General features: G+C 42.6%; 2 protein-coding genes across 2 annotated transcripts in view; both read left to right on the top strand.

The window, feature by feature from the left end:
* The window catches only part of CATSPER2 (cation channel, sperm associated 2), a 17,810-nt gene extending 537 nt beyond the window's left edge, over positions 1-17,273 (top strand). The window contains exons 2-13 of the mRNA XM_010836158.1: positions 663-809; positions 1,553-1,726; positions 2,323-2,391; positions 8,842-9,014; positions 9,545-9,700; positions 9,976-10,100; positions 11,434-11,612; positions 11,826-11,925; positions 12,245-12,301; positions 15,074-15,285; positions 15,655-15,822; positions 17,199-17,273. Coding sequence (XP_010834460.1) covers positions 665-809; positions 1,553-1,726; positions 2,323-2,391; positions 8,842-9,014; positions 9,545-9,700; positions 9,976-10,100; positions 11,434-11,612; positions 11,826-11,925; positions 12,245-12,301; positions 15,074-15,285; positions 15,655-15,822; positions 17,199-17,230 — 1,590 coding nt within the window. The 5' untranslated portion in view covers positions 663-664 and the 3' untranslated portion in view covers positions 17,231-17,273. The remainder of the gene's footprint in view (positions 1-662; positions 810-1,552; positions 1,727-2,322; positions 2,392-8,841; positions 9,015-9,544; positions 9,701-9,975; positions 10,101-11,433; positions 11,613-11,825; positions 11,926-12,244; positions 12,302-15,073; positions 15,286-15,654; positions 15,823-17,198) is intronic.
* A 6,714-nt stretch (positions 17,274-23,987) lies between these two features.
* The window catches only part of STRC (stereocilin), a 17,354-nt gene continuing 16,851 nt past the window's right edge, over positions 23,988-24,490 (top strand). Inside the window, exons 1-2 of the mRNA XM_010836156.1 lie at positions 23,988-24,030; positions 24,291-24,472. Of these exons, the coding sequence (XP_010834458.1) occupies positions 23,988-24,030; positions 24,291-24,472 (225 nt within the window). The remainder of the gene's footprint in view (positions 24,031-24,290; positions 24,473-24,490) is intronic.

The following is a 24,490-nucleotide window of genomic DNA, read 5'->3' as shown; positions in this document are numbered from 1 at the left end:
AGCCGGAACCCGGGACCGGGCGGGACCGGGCGGGAGCCGGACGTGTGGCGCTGCGGAGCTGGGAGCCGACCCTGAATTCGTCCCGCCTGCGGACAGCCGAGCTCAGGGGGCGCCAGAACCGGAGGCGGAGGAGTTGAAGTCAGGGCTGAGTGGGCGGAAGAGAGCCTGGGCTGAGATGAGGCCCAGGAGCGGGAATTGAGAGAAGGAGCTGGCACCCGAGGGAGCGCGTTGGAGTGGTCACGCTTGGGATCGGACACATTTTCAAAATGTCAGGCTGTTGCCTTTTATCCAGTTCCTCATGGAACTGGGTTTTTCTTTTCGGAGCCAGTTCCTGAGCCCTCCCTCTGTCCCATCTCATTGCATTACCTGACTCCCTCAGGTCCAGGTAGTGCTTGAATTCCTCTTTGTCCAACCCGGGACTCCTACCTTTTGTGGCTGCTGCATTTAACTAGAACTGCTGTCACACGGGGGAAGGCGCCTGGCCGCTTAGTCAACTACGCAGATTCTTTAATGAATCCCGTCTCCTTTTGTTTCAAAAGGCCTTGAGTCTGAGTACAATGTATTTGTCCTCTTAAGGGCGAAGACCTTGGGAGAAAGGGAAGAGAATCTCTAAGCCTTGGTGCAACTCCAAAAATAAAATGACACTTTTATTTTCTTAACAGACATGGCCACTTATCACCCATCAGGACACATGCAACTACCCCGGGCTGATGCCATTCGTTCCCGGCTCATTGATACTTTCTCTCTCATCGAGCATCTGCAAGGCTTGAGCCAAGCTGTGCCACGGCACACAATCCGAGAGATACTTGGTCAGCAGCCTGTTTCTTCACTAAGATGCATTTAAGGCTCCCATCCACACCCTTCCCAGGTGGCACAGTGGTAAAGAATCTGCCTGCCAGTGCAGGAGACACAGGAGATGCAGGTTTGATCCCTGGGTGGGGAAGATCCCCTTGAAGAGGAAATGGCAACCCACTCCAGTATTCTTGCCTGGAGAATCCCATGGACAGAGGAGCCTGGCAGGCTACAGCCCATGGGGTCACAACGAGTTGGACACAACTGAGTGACTGAATACACACACACACACATGTAACCACACCCACCGAAGAGTAGGAAGCAGAAAAAATTTTAAGGGTGGAAAATTCAGGGGAGATTGGTTTGGTTGCAGCTTTTAAAAAGTTACACCAAACTTGATAAAGACTTAGTAAATAAAGCTCTGAATCCAGGAGATAGAACTATGTCACTCGTTTTTAGGCCTAGGATAGCTAGTAGCCCTGGTTGGCCTGGATGTTTCCACCAAAGACATTGAGAACTTTGAGGGTTGAACCTGTAACTTATCTTGGGCATGAACAGTGTTGGTCATAAGCAATAGGTTAGCTCTTACTTCAAACTAGTATTAGTTGCTCTGTGAAGGAACAGTAAGGTAAGCCCTCGGGGGTGTGGGAGGGGTCCATTACTTAACAAGTGTTCCCACCGCTCAACCCTACCTGCTCTTGATACTCCCAAAGATTTCTTTTTATGTTTATCCACTGTCCCTTTTTTATGTTTGATGTAGATTCTTCCCGTCAGAAGAAGCTTATGTTGGGAGATCAACACCAGCTTGTACGCTTCTCCATAAAACCTCGTCATGTAGAACGGATTACACATGCCCAGAGGCTAATGAGCACCCTTCGAGTGCGATGCAGCGAGAGGCCACCTCTTTCCTTATGGGCTGGATGGGTCCTTGAGCGTATCCTTTCATGCCACTTATTTTTTTTTAACTTTTATTTTTTATTGGAGTATGGCCAGTTGACAGTGTTGTAATAGCAGACAGCAAAGGGACTCAGCCATGCATAAACATATATCCATTCTCTCCCAAGCTCTCCCATCCAGGCTGCCACAAAACATTGAGCAGAGTTCCCTGTGCTATGCGGTAGGTCCCTGTTGGTTGTCCATTTTAAATATAACAGTGTGTACATGTCGATCCCAAACTCCCTAACTATCCCTTCCTCCCAAACTCCCCACCCCCCACAAGAGTTGTGTTGTTGTTTTTTTTTTTTTTTGGTTATGCCCCATGGCATGTGGGACCTTAGTTCTCGGACCAGGGATTGAACCCATACCTGCTGCATTAGAAGGCAGAGTCTTAACCACTGGACCACCAGGGAGGTTCCTCTTGCCACTCATTTTTATCCCATTTTACTCACTCTTGCCTCATCATCTGCCTAAGGACTTATTTTTTCCTTCCCAAACTCCATTTTCTTCTCATTAGGGTTCTATTGCCCTAATTATGTCGCCTGCATAAATTAGAAAGAACTTCATTCTGTATGTTTTCTTAAGAGAAGACAGGTCCTATCTTCAGAAACTTTATCATCTTCCTCATCTTCTTGAATACAGTTGTACTGATGGTTGAAATAGGTGAGAACTCACATTGAATGAAAGGATGGGGGTCATTGTTCCTTCAAGTTGATCACTTTACACTTTTGAATGTTATTTGAATTGTGATAGTGACAATTATATTAAGTCCCCTGGATTTGTGCAACTGCTAAGACCTAGAAACATTGGGAGGGCTCTCAAAAGTAGTCTAAGGTAGTCCAGACACTTAGAGGTAGGGGTAGCAGGCTCCTAAGAAATTGGAGATGGGAAAACCACCTGTATTTCTTGTGTTAGTTAGTTTAGTCTAATACGGTAAGTCCCCTACATATGAACGAGTCATTCTGAGAGTGTATTCATAAGTCCAACAAAGTTAGTCAAGGTACCCAACACCATCTGCTATATAGTGCTAACATACTGTAATAGGTTTATGATACTTTTCACACAAATAATATGTAAAGAAAAAACAAATAAGGGCTTCCCTGATGGTGCAGTGGTAAAGAATCCGTCTGCCAGCGCGTGAGACACAGGTTCGATCCCTGGTCCAAGAGGCTACCACATGCCATGGAGCAACAATCCTGTGTGCCACAATTGTTGAGCCTGTGCTCTGGAGCCTGTGTACCCTAGAGCCTGTGCTTTGCAACAAGAGAAGCCACCACAGCGAGAAGCCTGTACACTCGACTAGAAAGTGTCCCTGTTCATCACAATTAGAGGAAGCCCATGCAACAACAAAGACCCAGCACAGCCAAAAATAAATTTTAAAAATTTAAAAACTGAAAAAAAATAAAACATTTTAAATCTCACAGTACAGTACCCTGAAAGGTACACTACAAGATTTGGCACACAGCAGTTGGCATCGAGTGAATAAGCAAGAAGAAGTACTGACTGGAGGAGGGAGAGGAGGTGGGAGATGGTAGAGCTGAAGCATCATTAACCATAGGAGATGGAGGGCAAGCTGCAATTTCGTTCATGCCTGATGTTGATGGTTCCTTGCTGAATTCAATTCTATCTATGCTCATGAAAGAAACAATCCAGTGATGTCTGGGTCGTAGCACTCTTTTTTTTTTTTTTTCTTGTCTTCGATGACACGGGGGCACTGGATTGTGTTCTGAACGGCTGCTGCAACCTTTGTGTACTGTTCTATGTTCGGGTTCTGTGCCTCAAAAGCTAAAAGTATCTCAAATAAAGAAAATCCACTCGCCATTTCCTGCGTTGTGACTCTCTCTGGTTCTTCTGGTACTTCTTTCTCTTGTCTCTCTTCGTTCCTTTCTCTGGACCTCCAATTTCTGGTGCCTCTTAGCAGTACCAGCTACATGACCACTGTTTTTACACTTGCTTCTGGACATCCTGGTCTTGAAATAAAGATACTGTACTCTATGTGGTACTGTACAGTAAAGTACATGAAAACACAACCACTTGTAAAGGATGCACACACATGACCGTGTACACCAGACACATGAGCTAACTTATGTGATTGGATGTGTGAACGCACATTGGCATCTTTGAAAGTTTGCAACTTGAAGGTTCGTGTGTAGGGGACTGTTTTTTGTTTTTTGTTTTTAATATAATGGATCTCCTAATAGAGATACTGAGTGCCTATCAGCAGGTGATCCAACATTTACATTTTTACAAATAGATTTAGAAAGATTAAGTACAAATAAGAAAGCTCACAATGTATGTAAAGGTACAACTAAGATGTTAGATGAGCCAGAAGAGTGACTTAAAAAGTAAATCACTCTAAAACCAGTCATAAATTTTATGAAACGTATTAAAAGCAAAAGAATGTTTGGAAAATCAATGAACTCATTTGATTACATCTCAAACAAACCACTCAGAAAGGAGAGTAGAAGAACTCACTTCCTCGTTTCATCACTATTTGGGGGACGTTTCCCACCTTAACAGTAGTGTTTTAATGCAGTCAGGTCAGAAGTATTTTAAGACCCAACAGTAATTGGTGTCATTGGCCAACTCCAGTATACTATATGCTTTGAACTCTTTTATTTCCTCCCCACAGTGGTGAGGATTTTGCCCACATTTCCTATTTCTTGTTAATCATGATAATTGGCAAGTGTTTACCTTGTAGGATTAGGGATATAGACTTAAGCCTTAGAATATAAAGTAAATATATGAGATTCCCTGGATCTAATGGGCAGTAATTATATGGAATTCCTTGGATCTAATGGGCAAATCAAAATAGAACAACACTAACCATTCTTTTTGGTAAAATAGCTGAATATGAAATATGATTATTGTGTCAAAGGAACGGTGGACTGCCTATGTGGCAACCACCTGGCAAGATCATTAAATACTTTCTCATGGAAAGAACCTGCCTGCCAATGCAGGAGACATAAGAGGTGGGGGTTTAGTCCCTGGGTTTGGAAGATCCCCTGGAGGAGGGCATGGCAACCCACTTCAATATTCTTGCCTGGAGAATCTCATGGACAGAGGAGCCTGGCAGGCTATAGTCCATAGGGTTGCAAAGAGTTGGACAGGACTGAAGCAACTTAGCATGCACGCATGATAGAAAGGCAGGAGGGAGTTGGCAGAGGGAAATAATTTGTGACTAACAGTTTTTTTGAATAGACTAATTTGTGTGATAAACATTAAGACTTTGTTTAGATTTTTAAAAGCAGTTTTCCAGATCATAAATATTACTGTTAGAGATAGGGAGAAAAATACTAATGTAAGTAACAGTTCTCTAGATCAAAGCTCCCCAATCTTTGTTGTCCTATGACTTTGTTTCCCAGGAAAACATATATAACTTTGAAAACCTCCTTAGTAATTATAATCATTTTATTTTGTCATGTTTTTTTCTGTGATATGGAGAAGTAAATTGCAGTAAAAATATTTTAAAGTAACATGTTACTATTTTATTTTAGTGTTGTAATTTTAATAATAAAATGTGAGCAAATTTATACTTTTTCCATTTTATAAGTGATCATGCTTTTTTAAAAGAAAGTATATTATTTGTCTAGAAATTAATTTTTATGTGGCATTATATATTGACTCAACAAAGCTAGTGGAGGTGATGGAATTCCAATTAAGCTATTTAAGATCCTAAAAGATGATGGTGTTAAAGTGATGCACTCAATATGTCTGTAAATTTGGAAAACTCAGCAGTGGCCTCAGAGCTGGAAAAGGTCAATTTTTATTCAAATCCCAAAGAAGGGCAATGCCAAAGAATGTTAAACTACAGTGCAGTTGCACTCATTTCACACGCTAGGAAGGTTATACTCAAAATCCTTCAAGCTAGGTTTCAGTAGTACATGAACCAAGAACTTCCAGATGAACAAGCTGGGTTTAGAAAAGGCAGAGGAATCAGAGATCAAATTGCCAACATTTGTTGGATCATAGAGAAAGCAAAGGAATTACAGAAAAACATCTGCTTCATTGACTACGCTAAAATCTTTGACTGTGTGTATCACAACAAACAGGTAACTTCCTTACCTCTCTCTGTAGAAATCTGTATGCCAGCCAAGAAGCAACAGTTAGAACCCAACCACTGACTGGTTCCAAATTGGGAAAGGAATACAGGGCTGTATATTGTCACTCTGATTATAAATCTGTATGCAGAATACATCATACAAAATGCTGAGCTGGATGAATCACAAACTGGAATCAAGACTGCTGGGAGAAATATCAACAACCTCAGATTTGTAGATGATATCACTCTAGTGGCAGAAAGTGAACAAGAACTAGAGCCTCTTGATGAGGGTGAAAGAGAAGAGTGAAAAAGCTGGCTTAAAACTCAACATTCAAAAAACTAAGATCACTACAAAGTACAAAATTAACAACAACAACAACAAAAAACTAAGATCATGGCATCTGGTCCCATCACTTAATGGCAAATAGAAGGGAAAAAAGTAGAAGCAGTGACTGAGTTTGTTTTCTTGGGCTCCAGAATCACTGCAGACAGTGACTGTAGCCATGAAATTAAGAGACACTTGCTCCTATACTTCCCTCATAGCTCGGTTGGTAAAGAATCCACCTGCAATGCAGGAGACCCTGGTTCGATTCCTGGATCAGGAAGATCTGCTGGAGAAGGGAAAGGCTACCCACTCCAGTATTCTGGCCTGGAGAATTCCATGGACTATACAGTCCATGGGGTTTCAGAGTCTGAGCGACTTTCACTGCTCCTTGGAAGGAAGGCTATGACAAACCTAGACAGTGTATTAAAAACCAAAGGCATCACTTTGCCAACAAAGGTCCATATAATCAAAGCTATGGTTTTTCCAGTGGTCATGTACGGATGTGACAGTTGGATCATAAAGAAGCTGAGCACCAAAGAATTGATGCTCTTGAACTGTGGTGTTGGAGAAGACTCTTGAGAGTCCCTTGGACAGCAAGGAGATCAAACCAGTCAATCCTAAAGGATGTCAACCCTGAATATTCATTGGAAGGACTGATGCTGAAGCTGAAGCTCCAATACTTTGGCCATCTGATGTGAAGAGATGACTCATTGGAAAAGACGCTGATGCTGGGAAAGATTGAAGGCAAAAAGAGAAGGAGGAGGCAGAGGATGAGATGGTTGGATGGCATCACCAACTCAATGGACATGAGTTGAGCAAACTTCGAGAGATAGTAAAGGACAGGGGAGCCTGGCGTTCTGCAGTCCATGGGGTCACAAAGAATCAGACATGACTTAGCAACTGAAGAACAACAACATATGTTAAGTTTGGTTTGGGTAGCAAATATATTTACTTTATTGGTTTTTTTTTTTTTTTGGCTGTGTTGGATGGCTAACGGGATCTTTGTTCTCTGATCAGGGATCAAACCCTGGCCCGTGGCAGTAAAAGTGCCTCCTAACCACTGGACCCTGGGTCACCAAGGAATTCCCTATGTATTATATTTTTATAGTTTTTGTTTCTTTCAAAAAAATTAGATATGTACTAGTTTTAGGTTTACAACATTATGTATTATATGTTAAATACATGTTATATATGTTAAAGTGTAGGTGAAAATTTAATTATGTGTTCGGGCATAAAAAAATAGGAACTAATCTTCTTTTAGAATGATATTGGTAATTCTTTGCACTTCAGACACCAATTGGCTTATTTTTATACTTTTCATATTTTGCTTCTATGTGGTGAGAGTGAGAAAAGAAAGAAGATTTGGCTTATTTGCAAGCCCTTCTCTGAAAATAACACATCATGAGTGTGAATAGTCCTTATTTCCAACAAAAAAAAAACCTGAGTATAACACAATTTTAACACTGATTTTTGAGGTTCTAGAGATATCTTTATGTGCTAAATAAAATTTTCTATCAGATGAATGCAATTTATAGAATCTGATGAAGATTGTCTTGAAATAAACTTGCAGGATTATTCTTTTGCTCTCCATGAAGTTGTATTTGAATATCAGTGTTCCTTACTTCATAATAGATGTAATTAGCCAAAACATTGCTAAAAACAATAACAATTTATAACTGAGTATGTATCAAAATTACACAGCAGTTTGTGTTGTTCAAGGTGATTGATTATTCTCTTGTTGTCTCTATTAACCGCCAGGCATATCAGTCATAGTGCCTTTGGAGGTTCTCAGATTATTCTGTTTCAAAGAGAAACAAATTATTATTTAGCTTTTAAACCTATTTTGATCTTAATGCTTTTTTCTACAGCATGATATACATCTATTAAATGTATAGAAGAAGTGAAGAGGGTTGAAAGATGAGTTAAGAAATCAAAGTTAGCAAATAGGTTCTACAGAGGGTTCAATTTGGATTCAGTCTGCAGAATAAAATCAATTTTAGGCAAAATAGAAAGGGAAAGTTTTAAAACTAACAAAAGGACTTTCCTGGTGGTCCAGTGGTTAAGGATCTGCCTTCCAATACAGGGGACATAGGTTCAGTCCCTGGTCTGAGCCTAAGATCCCACATCCTGAGAGGCAGGTAAACTCACCTGCATGACTAAGCCCACCCACGCGCCGCAACTAGAGAGAGGCCCCTGCGCTGGGAAGCCTGTGTGCTGCCCACATGCCCCGGTGAAGACTCAAGCACAGCCAAATAAATAAAAATAACAACCAGGTAATTTCTTGTTATAGCCTAATACATCCCATGAATTTGGTTTCTTGTTCCTAGATATGTTATAAAACACTTTCCATACCATGGCCCTACATTTGCATTCTTTTCTGAAGGCCCATTGCTGCTTTGTGAAGTTTGGTGTTCCGGTAACACCAAACAACAGACAGCAGACAGCATTGGTGGTCGTTAAGCAATTCCTTGGTGACTTTCTGACCCCAGAGTGAGAAGGCAGTAACTTGTAGCTGTTAACACGTACCAGAACCAACAGTAGATGACTTGAAGCTATTTTTCATGTTCAGTTCTGTTTCATAGGTTGAACCAACAACAGTATTAAGGAGAGAAACTCCTTAATTTTCCAAAAGAAAAATGGCATAGCAGTGGGCACAACTGTGGCTTTTTAGCAGTTGCTAATCATTCTCTATCATTCAACTTCCCCCTTCTTTAAGCTCTACTCATCCTTTGCTCTATTCTCACAGAATTGCTCGAATCTGCAAATACCCAATTGGAGCCACTGAAGCTGACTCTGGAGGTGGCAGCTTGGTTCATCTTGCTTATTTTCATCTTGGAGATCCTTCTTATGTGGCTATCCAGCTTTTTTCTCTTCTGGAAGAATGCTTGGAACGTTTTTGACTTTGTGGTCACAGTATTGGTAAGGATAGATAGATATCCTGAAGGTTAATTTACTGGACGGAGAAATGTGCCTAGGTGAATCAAAGACAAGAAAAGATGGTTACAGTATAGGAAGAAACAAATAGAAATGTACCTAACTTCCTTATTTTGGTTGTTTTTTCTCTAAAACTAAAAGTCAGGCATTGCAGGAGTTGTTATTAGAAGCAAGGAAGAATCTAATCACATTAACCTCAGCAATAACTTCTACCAGTTACTAGGCACTTATTAAATGTCAGGAACTATCCTGTTTTACTTGCTTTTTTTTTTTCATTTGAGCTCCACAGTAATCTAATGAGATAAGCACTGAGATAATCCCCTTTTTACATCTGAGCAAGTTGAAATGCAGAGTTTAAGTAATTTTTTATAGGAAGACTGAATAGGAAACAGTCCCCAGAAAATGCTATTCAAAGGATAATGACCAAAGAACTATGAAAAGAAGAGATAAAAAAAGGGCAGCTGTACTGGGTGCTTTGAGGGGTGTATTTTACTCACAATCTGTGTTTCCTACAGTCCCTGATTCCTGAGATTGTGGTGCTGGCAGGGGTAACAAGCAAACCTGTATGGCTCCAGTTGCTGAGGATCTGCCGGGTACTAAGGTCTCTCAAACTCTTTGCACGATTCCATCAAGTTCGAGTCATCATTTTGGCCCTGGTCAGGGCCCTCAAGGTAATTTGACTATTGCAGCTCTATCAGGTGGGCAAAGTGGAAAAACATGGGGATATAACATGAAACAGTCTGGGTGGGTGAAAGAAGGCAATAAGAGACCCTGTGAAATGTTGTCCATGAGAAAGGGCTGGGGACAAGCCACTGTGTTCTAGAGATGACTGGGCTCAGGCTAGAAGTGAGGGTCTGGTGGGGGATTTCCAGGGTGGGCCTGACTGGGCTGTAGGTGGAAATCAGCCTAGTCTGGCCCAGCTCTGACTCAAGGTCATGACCTTTAGAGCATGACCTTCCTCTTGATGTTGCTGCTCATCTTCTTCTACATTTTTGCTGTGGCTGGTGTCTACTTCTTCGAGAATTACACCCGTTCAACTCGCCAGGACCTGGAGTATCATGAGTTCTTCTCGTAGGCAGGACCAGGGGGAGCCTCGGGGGTGGGGGAGAGAATCTGGACATGAGACTGGGAAGCGAATCCAAAGTGCAGTAATACAAGTATAGTCTATTATAAGAAATGGGAATAGAACACAGTAGGGAGAAGGAAAGAGAAAGCAAAGAATAGTGAGTGGTATTAGCTCCAATTTTGAGAATAGGGCAGCTAGTTCCTGGTTTGCTCTGCGTTTTGCAAATTCAAACTTACCCTTATCAACTATCTTTAAAAAGCAGTATACTCCCGTGGTTAAGCCCTGGTTTCTATGCTTCAGTTACCTCTTTTGAAAAATGGGATTAAAAGTAGCATAAGTTCATGAGTATAGGGATAAATGATGTAATTTATTTAAGCACTTACACAGCATTTCACACATTTCACACACATCAATAAATGTTACCATGACTCTCAAGCATGGTCACTGGTTTTACTGCAATCTCTCAGTGTAGAAATTACACATGAACACACTTACATTCTTTCAAAAGTAAAACCTCCTAGTAATCTCTGTCTAGAGAACTCTGATTACTAGTAGAAAGTCTATTTGGACTTAGAGGATACAAAGTTATTTATGAATTGGAATCCAATCTTGTCAGCACTTCTCAGCTCTCTATCTTAGACTAACAGGTGGTTTTGTAAGAGTATTGATTTAGGGAAGTCATAGAATTCATTCTATTCAGGCTCTGATGTTTTCAATAATTTGTATATGGAGGGATAAGAGGGAAAATTTAGATATCTTCTGAGATCTTTTGTGATATACTTATCATTATTCATTATTTGGAATCACATGTTTATGCTACACATCCATCCACTTACTTGGCTATCAATTCATGCAGCAAACAAAGTAGGCATGATGTTTGCTAACTTTGTGACTCTACCAGGTGAAGTCCATAGAACAGTGTAGAATGAACTTGCAAAAATAATGTGTAGTTGGTGATTCAATTTTTTAAAATTTATTTATTTTAATTGGAGGCTAATTACAATATTGTGGTGGTTTTTGCCATACATTCACATGAATCAGCATGAATCACATGCTGAATTTTTAAACATTCAGTTAATATCTATGTATTGAGTACCTACTGTGCCTCAGGCACTGATGGAATACTTAGAGATATTCATAGATTATTCATAACAAAGGAAAAGCAAGTAAAGCAATTTCAAACTGAAGATTAGGTTAAAAAAAAAACCAGTATGGTAGAAAAGGAGCCAAAGTCAGAGCAAACTGCAAAGAAGTGCTCGTATGTTGCTGTGAGAGTACAAATGGTAGTGTTTCGTAGAGAATTAGCTCCCTCTGTACTCACATCTCCTTTTTCTTTAGGGACCTACTGAATTCCATAGTAACCGTGTTCATTCTCTTCACCCTGGACCACTGGTATGCACTGCTTCAGGACACCTGGAAGGTGCCTGAGGTCAGCCGCACCTTCAGCAGCATCTATGTCATCCTCTGGTTGTTACTTGGTTCCATTATCTTTCGAAATATCATAGTAGCCATGATGGGTAAGCATAGAAGAGGTGAAACTTGGTGGGCAGCGGGGCTGGGAAGAAGTTAGAGTGAAAGCGAGGTTTGCTGGATTACAGAGGGAGAGAATCTGATGTAATAGGAAAGCGTGGGCCCTGGAATGGATGTTTCACTTGGTTTCTCCCCACCCAAGCGGTCTCCCCAGGTCTAGTCACCGCCGCCTTCCGACTCCTAATGGCCCTCTGGGGCAGTTACTAACTTCCAGAATATCAGGAATGAGCTGAACGAGGAGATGACACACCTGGAGGTCCAGCACAAAGCCGACATATTCAAGCGGCAGATTATCCAGAGGTCTGCTGCCATATCTTCATACACACCTTCAGTTCTCGAGGGTTTCCCGATCCCACCCTCTATTTCTACTCCTTGGCCTTCATCCCGTTTCCCGCTGTGGGACAGATTTGCCTCGGAGTTAGAATTCCCCAGCTCTAAAATATTGCCCGATTCTTTATCCACTTCAGGGCTTTCCTACTCTTTTTCACTCCTTTACTGCAACTTGTTCTCACCCACTTTTCTTCACTTAATGATCAGAATTCTTTTATTTTTTCCTTACTACCCTCCTGCTTCGGTGTAACTCTCTTCACTGTTTTGCTTTTTTTTTTTTTCTTTGCAGGAGACAAAACCTAATCCCTGAGGCACAGAGGTCAAGCATTAGCAAACTGGATGCCAGGTTAGGAGTGTATATGTGAAGTGGGATGCACACTCGTGAAAGAGGTAGAAAGCCAAAGGTGAAGATTGGCTCTGAGAGAGGATTCTATTCCTTCAATAACCACTTATCATATCGGGTTGAACAGTGGCCTCCGAGAAGATAGGTCCATGTCCTAACCCCCGGAACCTGTGAACATGACCTTATTTGGAAAAAAGGGTCTCTGCAGATGCAAATAAATTAAGGATCTTGAGATGTGATCACCCTGGATTATCCAGGTGGGCCATAAGTCCAGCGACTAGGAGCCTCATAAGATATGGGAGAGAAGACATGGACACAGAATAGGAGAAGCTGTCAAGACAGAGACAGAGATTGGAGTGATGCAACCACAAGCCAAAGGAAGCCAGTGGATGCCAGGCTTCTTCTACCAGAAGCTAGAAGAAGCAAGGAACCTTCTGTCTTTGAGCTTCCAAAGGGAGCATGGCCCTGTTGACATGTCGATTTCAGATTTCCAGCTTCCAGAATTGTGAGAGAATAAATTTCTGTTGTTTTAGGCTACCAAGTTTGTGGTAATTTGTTATCACAACCATAGGAAACTAGTAACAGTACCTTCCATGAAACAGATGCTATTCAAAGCCATGAATGTGCAGCAGTAGACAAGAGAGCAGAAAGAAAAAGAAGAAATGCATCAACTAATAATTATTGAATACTTATTAGTTGCTTGGAACATATCAGTGAACAAAATAGACAATAATGCCTGTTTTCATAGAATTTATATGAAGTAGGAGGAGGAAAGAGACAATAAGCAATGAACATATTAAAAAGAAAATTAACATGTTAAAATATGATAAGCATTTAATATAAAAAGTGTATATGTGCAAAACTGAGTCACTGCTGTTCAGCAGAAATTAACCCAACATTGCAAATCAACTATACTTCAATTAAAAAATTTTAAAATATGATAAGCATTATGAAAAAGTAAAATGTAGAACAGGTTAAGGGGGATTGGAGTATAGGGTGGGGATTCATTATGGGTTTTAATTTTAAAGAGTGGCCTTATTGAGAAGGTAACATTTGAGCAAAGACTTTGAGGATGTGAGGGCATTACTACATGGATATCTATGGGAGGAGTGTTATTGGCAGAGGGAACAGCTAGTGCAAGGGTCCTAAACAAGAAGCATGCCTGGTGGTGGTTGAGAAATGGCAAGGACACTATTGTGACTGAAGTAGAGTGAACAGGGGGGAGAGTGATAGGAGATGAGGTCAGAAAGACAACGGGGACCTGATCCTGTAGGGCTGGGGGGACCACTGTAAGGACTTAGGCTTTGATTTTGGGTGAAAAGGGGAACATAGCAGAGTAACAACATGTAATGACTTACGTTTAAGAAGGATTAGTCTGGGGACTTCCCTGGTGGTCCAGTGGTTAGAAATATACCTTGCAATGCAGAAATGGCACCCCACTCCAGTGTTCTTGCCTGGAGAATCCCAGGGACGGGGGAGCCTGGTGGGCTGCCATCTATGGGGTCACACAGAGTCAGACACGACTGAAGCAACTTAGCAACAGCAGCAGCAGCAGCAGAGAACGCAGGTTTGATACCTGCTCTGGGAAGTAAGATCCCACATGTGTTGGAGCAACTAAGCCCACACACTGCAACTCAGACCCAGTGCAGCCAAATAAATAAATATTTTTCAAAAGAGAAAAGGATTGGTCTGGTTGCTGTGTTGATGATAGACTATAAGAAGAACAAAAAGAGAAGCGTAGAGATGAGTTAGGCTATGCTGCTGTCCAAATAAGAGATGTTGATGGTTCAGGCCAGAGTAGTACCAATACTAATGAGAAAAGATATATTTTGAAGGTAGAGTCAACAGGATTTCTTGGTGGGTTGGATGTAGGTTATGAGAGAAGATTTAAGGATGAGAGTCTGACCTGAGCAGGAAGGGTCAGTTACCTGAGATGGGGAAGACCGTGAATGGAAGATTGGTGGGAAAAGAATTTAGTTTTGATTGGATTTAAGATGTCCATTAGAAATTCAAGCTTTCTACATTAGTAAATGTTATATATACAAGTTTGGTTTAAGGAGTGAGATCTGGACAAGGGGCTTAAATTTGCATCTGAAGTGAAAGTGTTAGTCACTCAGTTGTGTCTGATGTGACCCCATGGACTGTAGCCTGCCAGGCTCCTCTGTCTATATATCCTCAGGTGAGGATACTGGAGTGGGTAGCCATTTTCTTCTCCAGGGGATCTTTCTGACCCAGGGATCAAACACAGGTCTCCTGCATTGCATGTCGATTCTTTGTCATCTGAGCCACCAGAGATCTAGGAGGCATTTAAACTCAGGAGATGAGATCCCCAAAGGAGCAACCGTAAATGGAGAAGACATAAAGACCTGAGGCCACTGTCCCTCTAATAATGAGATGGAATCGAGGGCTCAGGGGGCATAGTTGTGGTGTAATAGACGTAGGGCCAAGGGCTGTGGGTGGGGCTAAGACTCTGCAAAATAAGGTGGAGTGTGGAATGTGAAAGCCTGGATAAGAGTGAGCACAGAAGTTATGCAGTGAAGGGCACTAAAAGCAGCGCATCCCATTGGTTAATTTAGGTTGGATATGCTTAAACTTAGATCTTGGCAGCAGTTTTTTAGGTGTGAGGTAGAAATTCAGAGGCTGAGATGCCACAACAGAGATGCCTCATCGCTTTAAGTTCTACTTTTAGGCCAGGGCCAGGACTAGAATAGGGATAGAACTAGTCATATCGTGTAGATGTATTTGAAGCAATGAAATTTCCCTTTTCACTTCCAGAGATGCCAGTCAACAAGGGAGACCTTCAGACTTAACAGAAGCTTCTCAACAAGAGTCTAAGCAGAGTGCCACTAGAAAGGGTTCAAAAGCATCTAAGTCAAGAACAAAGTCCTTGTCCAAAAGGAGAAAGTCTACATCTTCCTTCTCTTCTTCCTCCTCTTCGTTTTCCTCCTGCTCGTCGGTTTCTAGCTCCAGATATTGTGACCTTATCGGTAAGCAGAAGGTTTCTTCCAGTTGAATTCAGACCCCTCTTTTCCATGAGACAGCCCAAAATCTTAATAGGAGTTCTCCCACTGTGTGTATTTCCCCCTTTTCTCCACCAGTCCGATGTTCTGGCCTTGATTACTTTCTTCACACCTCTTCATTTCCTCTGTGATTCTGCTGCAGTTTTTAAAAGTACGGTTGTGGCTTTCTTTGTTTACTGTAAAAGTGGTTTCTTGGTGCTACACATTTTTTCCTTCTCTCCTTCCCGCATCCTCTTTCATCCCTGCTTTCTCCACCTCTACCCCCATAGAATTTATCAGCTTTTATCCAACTTCCATGAATCTCAATGTATTTTTAAGAAGCATTCCTCCTTCCAGGTCAGCTGGACTGGGAGACTCACGTGCACCAGAATCTGCCTGGGCTAATGGACATGGATCAGGATGAACGTGTTGTCTGGCCTAGAGATTCACTCTTCCGGTATTTTGAGTTGCTAGAGAAGCTTCAGTATAACCTGGAGGAGCGTAAGCAGTTACAAGAGTTTGCAGGTATACCATGGATGCTAGGAGTTAAGTTCATCAGAGCAGCATATATATACCTGGGGAGAGAGAGTATGTTCACTGTTGTGGCATCTCAGCCTCTGAATTTCTACCTCACACCTAAAAAAGGCAAATTCAGCATTTGGCATATCACTTTCTGGGCATATGTCCTGATTTCTTCTAACCTAGTGAGGACCTGGCAACTCTGCTTCTCTGGTTGTTATTGTTTAGTCACTAGGTTGTATCTGACTCTTTGTGACCCCATGGACCATGGGATTCCCCAGGCAAGAATACTGGAGTGGATTGCCATCCCCTTCTCCAGGATCTTCCCGACCCAAGGGTCGAACCTATGTCTCTTGTGCTCCTGCATTGGCAGGCAGGTTCTTTTCCACTGTGCCACGTGGGAATCTCCCTGGTAGGGGACACAAATCCTGTGATGTCTGAGAGCTGATTTCCCAAGAGAAAAGTACCCAGTTCCAGCTGTTGAGAATTAAGATAGTAAGGTGGGCTTTTGCTCTGTTTGGGCAGCCCACCCGCTTTTGAAATGCGAGTTTCCTCTCTTTGAAGGTCACCTTTCAGGCCCAGGCAGTAAGGGCCTCAGGCTCAAGTTTGGTAGCTGTGAGGATTGGATAGTTGGCAGAAAGCTCTCAAGAGCCCACTGTCCTCAAGAGATTTATGAATTCTCTTCCTTTCAGTCCTTTCTAGAGTCGGCCGATGCAGAGACAATATGTGATTGAAATAGCAGAGTTTGATTTAAGCTGAGAACTACCTACTCAAAATTATTTTTCCTAATTTTCTCACTTGAGATTTAGCTACCTGGAGATTAATTTGGATCAATGAGTTTTTCCTCTAAAAATAAAAAAACTAGAAGAGTTAGGGGCATTTTTATTAGTGTTATCCTCCTAATACCTCCTAATACCTATCCTCCTTTTATTAGCATGTTATTAGTGTTTTCCGCCTAATACCTGGCTAAAATCAACCCAAAGTGAAAATATCAATGAGGGAAGAGGAATGTGACCCCCAGAGGTGGGCACAGGAGAGCAATAAGAGGAATTTGTAACATTGAAACATGGAATTGAGAGCAGGATGTCAGACAGGTTTTGCCTGCTTCAAAATGGTGCATTTTTCCAGTGGTCCTGGCCCTGCCTCCCAATGTGTTCTGGGGAGAACAAGGTGAAGGGGAGGTAAAGGTAGCAAGGTGGTTTCTTTAAATACGGATTAATTCATCTGTGGCAAAGAGGACAGACTCATACAGCTTAATTTAGAGTAAAGATTAGTAAAGATGTGAGTAGGAACCTGGAACCCAGAGAAGCAGGATCTTCACCAAACATTTGTATGTTCCGAATATTCTTAGGTCTCCAGCCTCACAGTCTGTTTCTTTACAGTGCAGGCACTGATGAACTTTGAAGACAAGTAGAGCTGACAGTGGATGGCTTCACTATTTTTGGCCAACATAAATGAAGGAAATAGCTGGAAATGTAGAATTCAAAGTCTAATAAATCCTGTTAATAATTGTGCAGTGATCTGTCTCGGAGACAGAGGGGATACTGAAAGACAACCAGATCAGGTGAAAAGTTGGTTCAGATGCTGCTGGGGGCCCCGGTCCTTGGCTTTCTACCCTTTGCCACAGCTCCTGAGTCTCACTCTGCCCTTGGCATTGTCACGACAGCCCATCGTTTCTGAAGCGTCTACTTCCTACTAGAGTCCTAATTTACCTCACTAGTGAGTACAAGTCCCTGGGGGTTGGGGGTGAGGAGACCCCAGAAGCTGTGAGTGTAACTAATTGAGAACTCTTGTTGCCATTACTTTGGCCACCTGATTCGAAGAGCCAACTCACTGGAAAAAGACTCTGATGCTGGGAAAGACTGAAGGCAAAAGAAGGGGGTGACAGAGGATGAGATGGTTAGATAGCATCACTGACTCAAAGGACATGAATTTGAGCAAACTGGGAGATAGTGGACAGGGAAGCCTGGTGTGCTGCAGTCCATGGGGTCGAAAAGAGTTGGACATAGCGACTGAACAGCAACAACAGTTGTTCCCATTGCTACTCTAAGAACATTGCTTCTCCTGTGCACCGTTAACTTTAATCAAAGTGTTGATCAAAGTGTTTTCACCTGTTTCTGGGCCAAAACTGCGTCCCTTTTTTCCATTGCTATTTCTGAGGGCATTGAGTCCACTCTGTAGCAGGCAGGGCAGATCAGTATGTCCCACAGATTTTTAGTGTTAGAAGGGACCTCAGAGTTAATCTGTCTCCTGTCAAAGTAGCAACACTTTACAGAACATCACTGAAAGGGGGTTATCCAATGTTTGATGTTTCTAGTTACTGGTAACATTATCTAGAGAGGATCCTGTTGGATGACTCAAATCTTTAGAAATATTTATTATTAAAAATTCTGTCACTTGTTGAGTGTTAACATGTATGAACATATATATTTTTGAGGAATACTTGAAACACTAAATTGTATACTCTAAACTGGTAAATTTTATATTATATGAATTCTCAATTTTTAAAATAAAGTAAGTAAAGATTGTCTAAAACTAAGAACTAACTATGTTTCAAGGAAAAGCATTTTAGTCATTTCCCATAAAATATGAAACAAAACACAAATGTTTGAAAAATAAACGTCAGTATTGTATTTAAAATCTTGTAATAATGGACTTCCCTGGTGGCTTGGTGGTAAAGAATCCACCTGCCAGTGCAGAAGACATGGGTTCAGTCCTTGGTCTGGGACGATCCCACTTGCCACAGAGCAGCCAGGCCCATGCACCTCAACTATTGAGCCCATGTTCTGCTACAAGAGAAGTCACGACAATGAGAAGCCTGTGCGCCTCCACTAGAGAGTGGCCCCCACTCACCACAACTAGAGAAAAGCCCAAGCAGCAGTGAAGAGCCAGTACAACCAAAAATACATAAATAAAATTATAAAATCGTATAATAAGAAAGATGGCATCAGTATTTGGAACGAAGAACTACAGATACAATTTTAGATGCACTTGTGTACCTAGCAACCCCAAAGGAATCGGCCAGAATTAGAGATGACAGAAGATTTCCATTTAGTGCAAATAGAAGAAAAGTAGACTGGACACAGAAGCCTGGGAAACAGGAACGTTTGAAGGACAGGAAGAGAAAGAGGAGCCAGGAAGAAGTCTGCGAGGGAAAAAAAAGAAGTCTGAGAGGGAGACTTCCCTGGTGGCCCAGTGGCTAAGACTCCACGCTCCCAGTGCAGGGAGCCCGGGTTTGAGCTCTGGTCAGGGAACTAGATCCCACATGCCACAACTAAGAGATTCCACATGCTGCGACTAAGGCCTGGTGCAGGTGTATATATATATACACATATATAAAAGAAGGAGTTAAAAAAATGAGGTGGCAAGCACAGGCCATTCATTTAAGAAAGTGAAGTCGCTCAGTCATGTCCGACTCTTTGCGACCCCATAGACTGTAGCCTACCATAGACTCTAGCCTACAGGCTTCTCCATCCATGGCATTTTCCAGGCAAGAGTACCGGAGTGGGTTGCCATTTCCTTCTCCAGGGGATCTTCCCAACCCAGGGATCGAACTAGGGTCTCCCGCATTGCAGGCAGATGCTTTACCCTCTGAGCCATCAAGGAAGTCCTCCACTTCATTTGAGGTTAGGTATAAAAATCCAGAAGGGGAATCAGTCCTCATATAGCTATAATGTGCTTTTGAAATTTTAATGTGTGTATGTAACACCTGATTCAATAGGCCCTGAGGATGGGACCTGAGATTCTGTACTTTCTAACATGTCAACAAGTGAAGCCAATTCTGCTGGTCCTCAGACCCTACTCTGAGAAAAACTACTCAAAATGCTGCTCAGGGAATTCCCTGGCAGTTCAGCGGTCAGGACTCCACACACTCGCTGCCGAGGGCCCAGGTTCAATCTCTGGGTGGGGAACTGAGATCCCACATTCCACAAGCCCCCCAGGCACAACCAAAAAAATTTTTTCTAACGAAATAAAAATATTTCAGGGCCTAAGGATCAAACCCCACTGGCAACGAGTCCATTACTCCTCCAGCTCCCTTTTCATCCTTGCCCTGACCTAGTATCCCTGCTATTAGTGAGTAAAAGTCACTTAGTCATGTCGGACTCTTTGTGACCCCATGGACAATACAGTCCATGGAATTCTCTAGGCCAGAATACTGGAGTGGGTAGCCTTTCCCTACTCCAGGGGATCTTCCCAACCCAGAGAACGAACCCAGGTCTCCCGCATTGCAGGCGGATTCTTTACCAGCTATCAGGAAAGCCCATCTATAACTATCCTTGAGTCAAGGAAGAGATTCAAACTCTATGCCAGGTAACTATGATGGTTCCTCAAGAGCATTTTGGAAGAGAAGTTAGGATTTAGATACAGTTGTGATGTAATTAAAATTTTTTTGCATACAGTTTGTAATAAGCTTTAAGTTTGGACCATAGTTTCCCCGTTTGATCTCCAACTATCCCTCACATCTTCAAATATCATTGGATGGATACATAACTTTCTTTTATCTATGGTGTTTTTATTTTAAACTTTATTTTGTATTGGAGTTATAGCTGATTAGTAATGTTGTGACAGTTTCAGGTGGACAGCATAGGGGCTTGGCCATACATATACATGTATCCATTCTTCTCCAAACTCCCCTTCCCTCCTGTAGGATGTTTTTTGTAAGGTGTTTCTGTTTAAAGACACCTTATTAATTATAATATGTTGCTGATTCAGTAGCATTGGCCTCTTTCAACAGTACTATAACTCACGCTTGAATAATGTTTATCATACACACGTTTTCTTGTAAGGTGCATTGCAGCCTTCCTGTGCTTAGGAGCATGAAGCTGGAAAACCATTTTAAACAGTGAAATTACTAACAAAAAGCACAAAAATACTAAAATTGTGGCACTAGATAGATGGTGAAAAGGACACTTATTTACAGTGTGAGAAGAAGGTAGAGTATTGCCTTGTTTCCCATCCAAGTGCCAACCAGGCCTGGCCCTGCTTAGCTCCCAAGATCAGACGAGATGAAACACATTCAGGGTAGTATGGGCACTGAGTACTGCCTTATTTGACCTCAGCTAGGAATATACACATCAAGTGACTCAGATTTTTCACCACTCTGCACATGTCTGTGAATGATTGTGAGATTGCCATGGTTACTGATTTTGGGGTCACAAATGCATTTTAGTGAGCAGAGGAATCCGCAAAGACAGAATTCACAAATAAGAATTGACTCTAAATGCTGCGTGATAAATCGGGGCTAATTAGCCTTATGACACTGCTGTCTCAACGTGTGGTTTCCAGGTTACCTCAACAGCATCACTCACTCGCTTTTAGCTCTTTAGTCATTTACTATCCATTAGCCAAGACTAATCACCGGACTCCACCTAACTGCAAGAGATCTGGGGGTTGCTTGGGTCCTTAGCAGTATATATCTATATTTCAGTTATAAAAGGCAAACTGGAAAGGTAGGAAAATGGGACTTCCTTGCAGTCCAGTGGCTAAGACGCCAAGCTTCCACTGGAGGGGGCACAGGCTCAATCCCGGGTTGGGGAACTAAGATCCCAAATGCTTTACAAAGGGAAGCCTGTGTTCTAATCAGAAAGCGTCCTGCGGTTGGTTTAGGGAATTGAGGATGTTTCAGATTGGCACCTCACTCCAGTACTCTTGCCTGGAAAATCTCATGGACAGAGGAGCCTGGTAGGCTGCAGTCCACGGGGTCGCTAAGTCGAAGACTGAGTGACTTCACTTTCACTTTTCACTTTCATACATTGGAGAAGGAAATGGCAACCCACTCCAGTGTTCTTGCCTGGAGAATCCCAGGGAAGGTGGAGCCTGATGGGATGTCGTCTTTGGGGTCGCACAGAGTCAGGCACGACTGAAGCGACTTAGCAGCAGCAGCAGCAGATCTCTCAACTCCCTTGGCTCCTCCCACGTATCTCCATTCCAGTTGCCAGATCACAGAGCATAGCAATCACCACACCAATCTAACCCACTTCACTTAAGCAAAACACATGATTAATTTCCTGCTCTGGACCCCTGTCACTTCAGTTTGTTGGTTCTGGATTGCTCTTATCCATGGATTGGAACTTGTCTTGCTTTTGTTGAACTTTTACCAGACTATAAGCAGTAACTTGCTTATATTGAATAAGGCTGACATATTTGCTATAAACCCTAAGCACTTCACCCTCAGTTGGCATAGTCTGAATCCTTGGCAGCAACAGGACTGCTTAATCTGCTTCATCATCTGGTGGACTGCCAAGAATTTCCCCTTCTGGTTTGAGGAAGTCCTCATTGTTCCCTTCTCTGCTTGACTCAGCTAGTTCCATACTTGTTCTAAAGGTCTTTCATTCAAGACACTACCTCTTGGTAACAATTTCTGAATTAATTACGACTCTGTAGCTTCAAATAAAAGAATCATATTGAGCTAAACTAATAACAGTCGTCACATTTAGTGAATGTTTATTCTGTACAGTGCCTAGCACATGATAGGTAGTTTTTTTTTTTTTTTTTTGAATGAATGCCAGGCACTGTGCTGAATACTTTAAATGCCTTGTCAAATTTAACACTCATGACAACTCTATACTAGTATTTCTCATTTTAGCAGAAAAGAACACCAACACAGAGAAGTTTAGAAACTGCCCAGGACACACAGGATTTGAATCCAGTCGAGTCATATTTTGCTACCTTATCAGCAAAAGGGAGAATTTCTTTTAAGAGGGTTGTTACAGAACAAAGGGCAGAAATTTAAGTGGCTTGCAGGATGGGTTGGAACCAGGAGTAGGAAACTGTTGGGAACCCAGGCCGTATTCTTCCTCTGATTCTCCTCTCTGTTTTTCAGACTAGATGTGGTAACTCTGATGAGCAAAGAGAAAATATTGGCACAGTGAGGCAATAGATCATTTCACTGGTTCTAACTTTTTGACTCATTTTGGAAAATCCCAGCACCGCCCTCACCTCCTTTGATTGCCGTGGGCCAAGTTATTCTATTTCTTTGGGCCTCCATTTCCTCATCTATAAAATGAGAAGTTTTTACCAGAGGATTCCTGAAGTCTTTTCCAGTTCTAAAATTCTATGATCGTCAATGAAACTTCCAGGACAGAGGTGCAGTAATAATGGATTTGAACATACGGGTTTGGGCGATAGAATAAAGAAGAGTTCTAAGGAAAGAAGAAGAGAATATGGTTTGAGTGAAGCCTTGGTGTTGAATTACTCTTTAGAGCTGGTGTCAAGTGAAGGCCTTGGGATATAAACAGACGGCAGACAAGCCTTCTCACCCTGACCAGATCAGAGAGATGGATCTCTCTGATCTAAGAGCAGTGTCTCTTTCTCCCTCTTTCTGTGTGCATACACATGTGTGTGTGAGGAGTAGCCCCTTTGCATAGTAATTTAACCTGGTTTCATTCTTTCTTTTCTCACCTCAGAATTTTCTAAGGGCTTTCACCTGGGCCACAGAAAGAAGGCCAGAGGACAAATCCAAACCCTGGAGTGACCGAATGAGCAAGTCACTCCTCTCTAGGTCTGTTTTCTTATCCATGGCATGAGAGATTTGGTCTGTGTGATCTCTGAAGTCCTGCCCAACTCTTAACATTTTGTGGCTCTGGGTACTGAATCAAAAGCCCCTCTCTTCCCAAGCGCTCCATCCTTGGACCAGACCTTTGTCTTCCTTCCTCTTCTCTGTATGCACCTGACTGCTCAGATCCTTTCTCCTGGCCCCCTTTCTTCCTCAATTCCCTTGAATTCTACTTGCTTTTTAGCTCCCTTGGGCCCTCCCCCCCTTATATTTCTGATATTATTGTTTATTTAATGCTATTTATATATATTTCTGCAGACCCTTCTAGATTACATTCCTGATCTCCAGAACTGCTCCGTCTCTATGTCTGCCTCCTCTTATCTGCACCCTGGCTCCTAACTGAAGCTATATCCTCGGATTCCTCCCAGGGTCCCCTGGGATCCGATATCACTGGTCACTCTGACGGGGGCACTCCTTCTCCAAAGCCGAAGGATCAGGTAGTCAGTGGCTCAGGTGACAAATCTGCTGTCAGGTTACAGATATTGTTTCCTGAAAGACCACACTATGGTGTCAGCGGAGACTGGGGCTGCCTGCCGTGCCCTGTCCTCACCTGGCTCTCCCACACAAGGTAAGAATAACCAGAACTCAGCTCTAGCACCTGCACTCTTCTGGAAACATGGCTCTGAGCCTCCGGCCCCTGCTGCTGCTGTCCTGCGCAGGTGAGGGGGACAGTGAGCTGGGCTGGGCATGATGGGGATGGTTGCTGGAAAGAGATTTAAGAATGCAGAGATTAACTGGTTAGAGAAAAAAAATAAATGAAGGTTAAGAAATTAGGCCAAGACTTAATGTGGGTTGTTGAAAGGGACTCAGCTCACCATCTTTTGCACCTCATCCAGGCAGGGACTGGGCTCTAGGCCAGGGCTGAATTTGGGTCCCAGGCTTTTCCCTCCTTGGTGATTTCTGGTTTCTCTCCTTACAGTGACTCTGGCCCCTACTGGGTCTCAGTCCCTGGACTCGGGTCTCTCCCTCCTGAAGTCAGCGCTCTCTGCTCTGGACCAGGCTCCCCAGGGGTCCCTCAGCCGCTCACGGTTCTCTGCCTTCCTGGCCAACATTTCTTCTTCCTTTGAGCCTGGGAGAATGGGGGAGGGACCGGTGGGAGAGCCCCCACCTCTCCAGTCC

Source organism: Bison bison, unplaced genomic scaffold, assembly GCF_000754665.1.
Source record: "Bison bison bison isolate TAMUID 2011002044 unplaced genomic scaffold, Bison_UMD1.0 scf7180017864061, whole genome shotgun sequence".
NCBI classification, from domain to species: Eukaryota; Metazoa; Chordata; class Mammalia; order Artiodactyla; family Bovidae; genus Bison; species Bison bison.
This window is presented reverse-complemented; position numbering and strand designations above follow the sequence as displayed.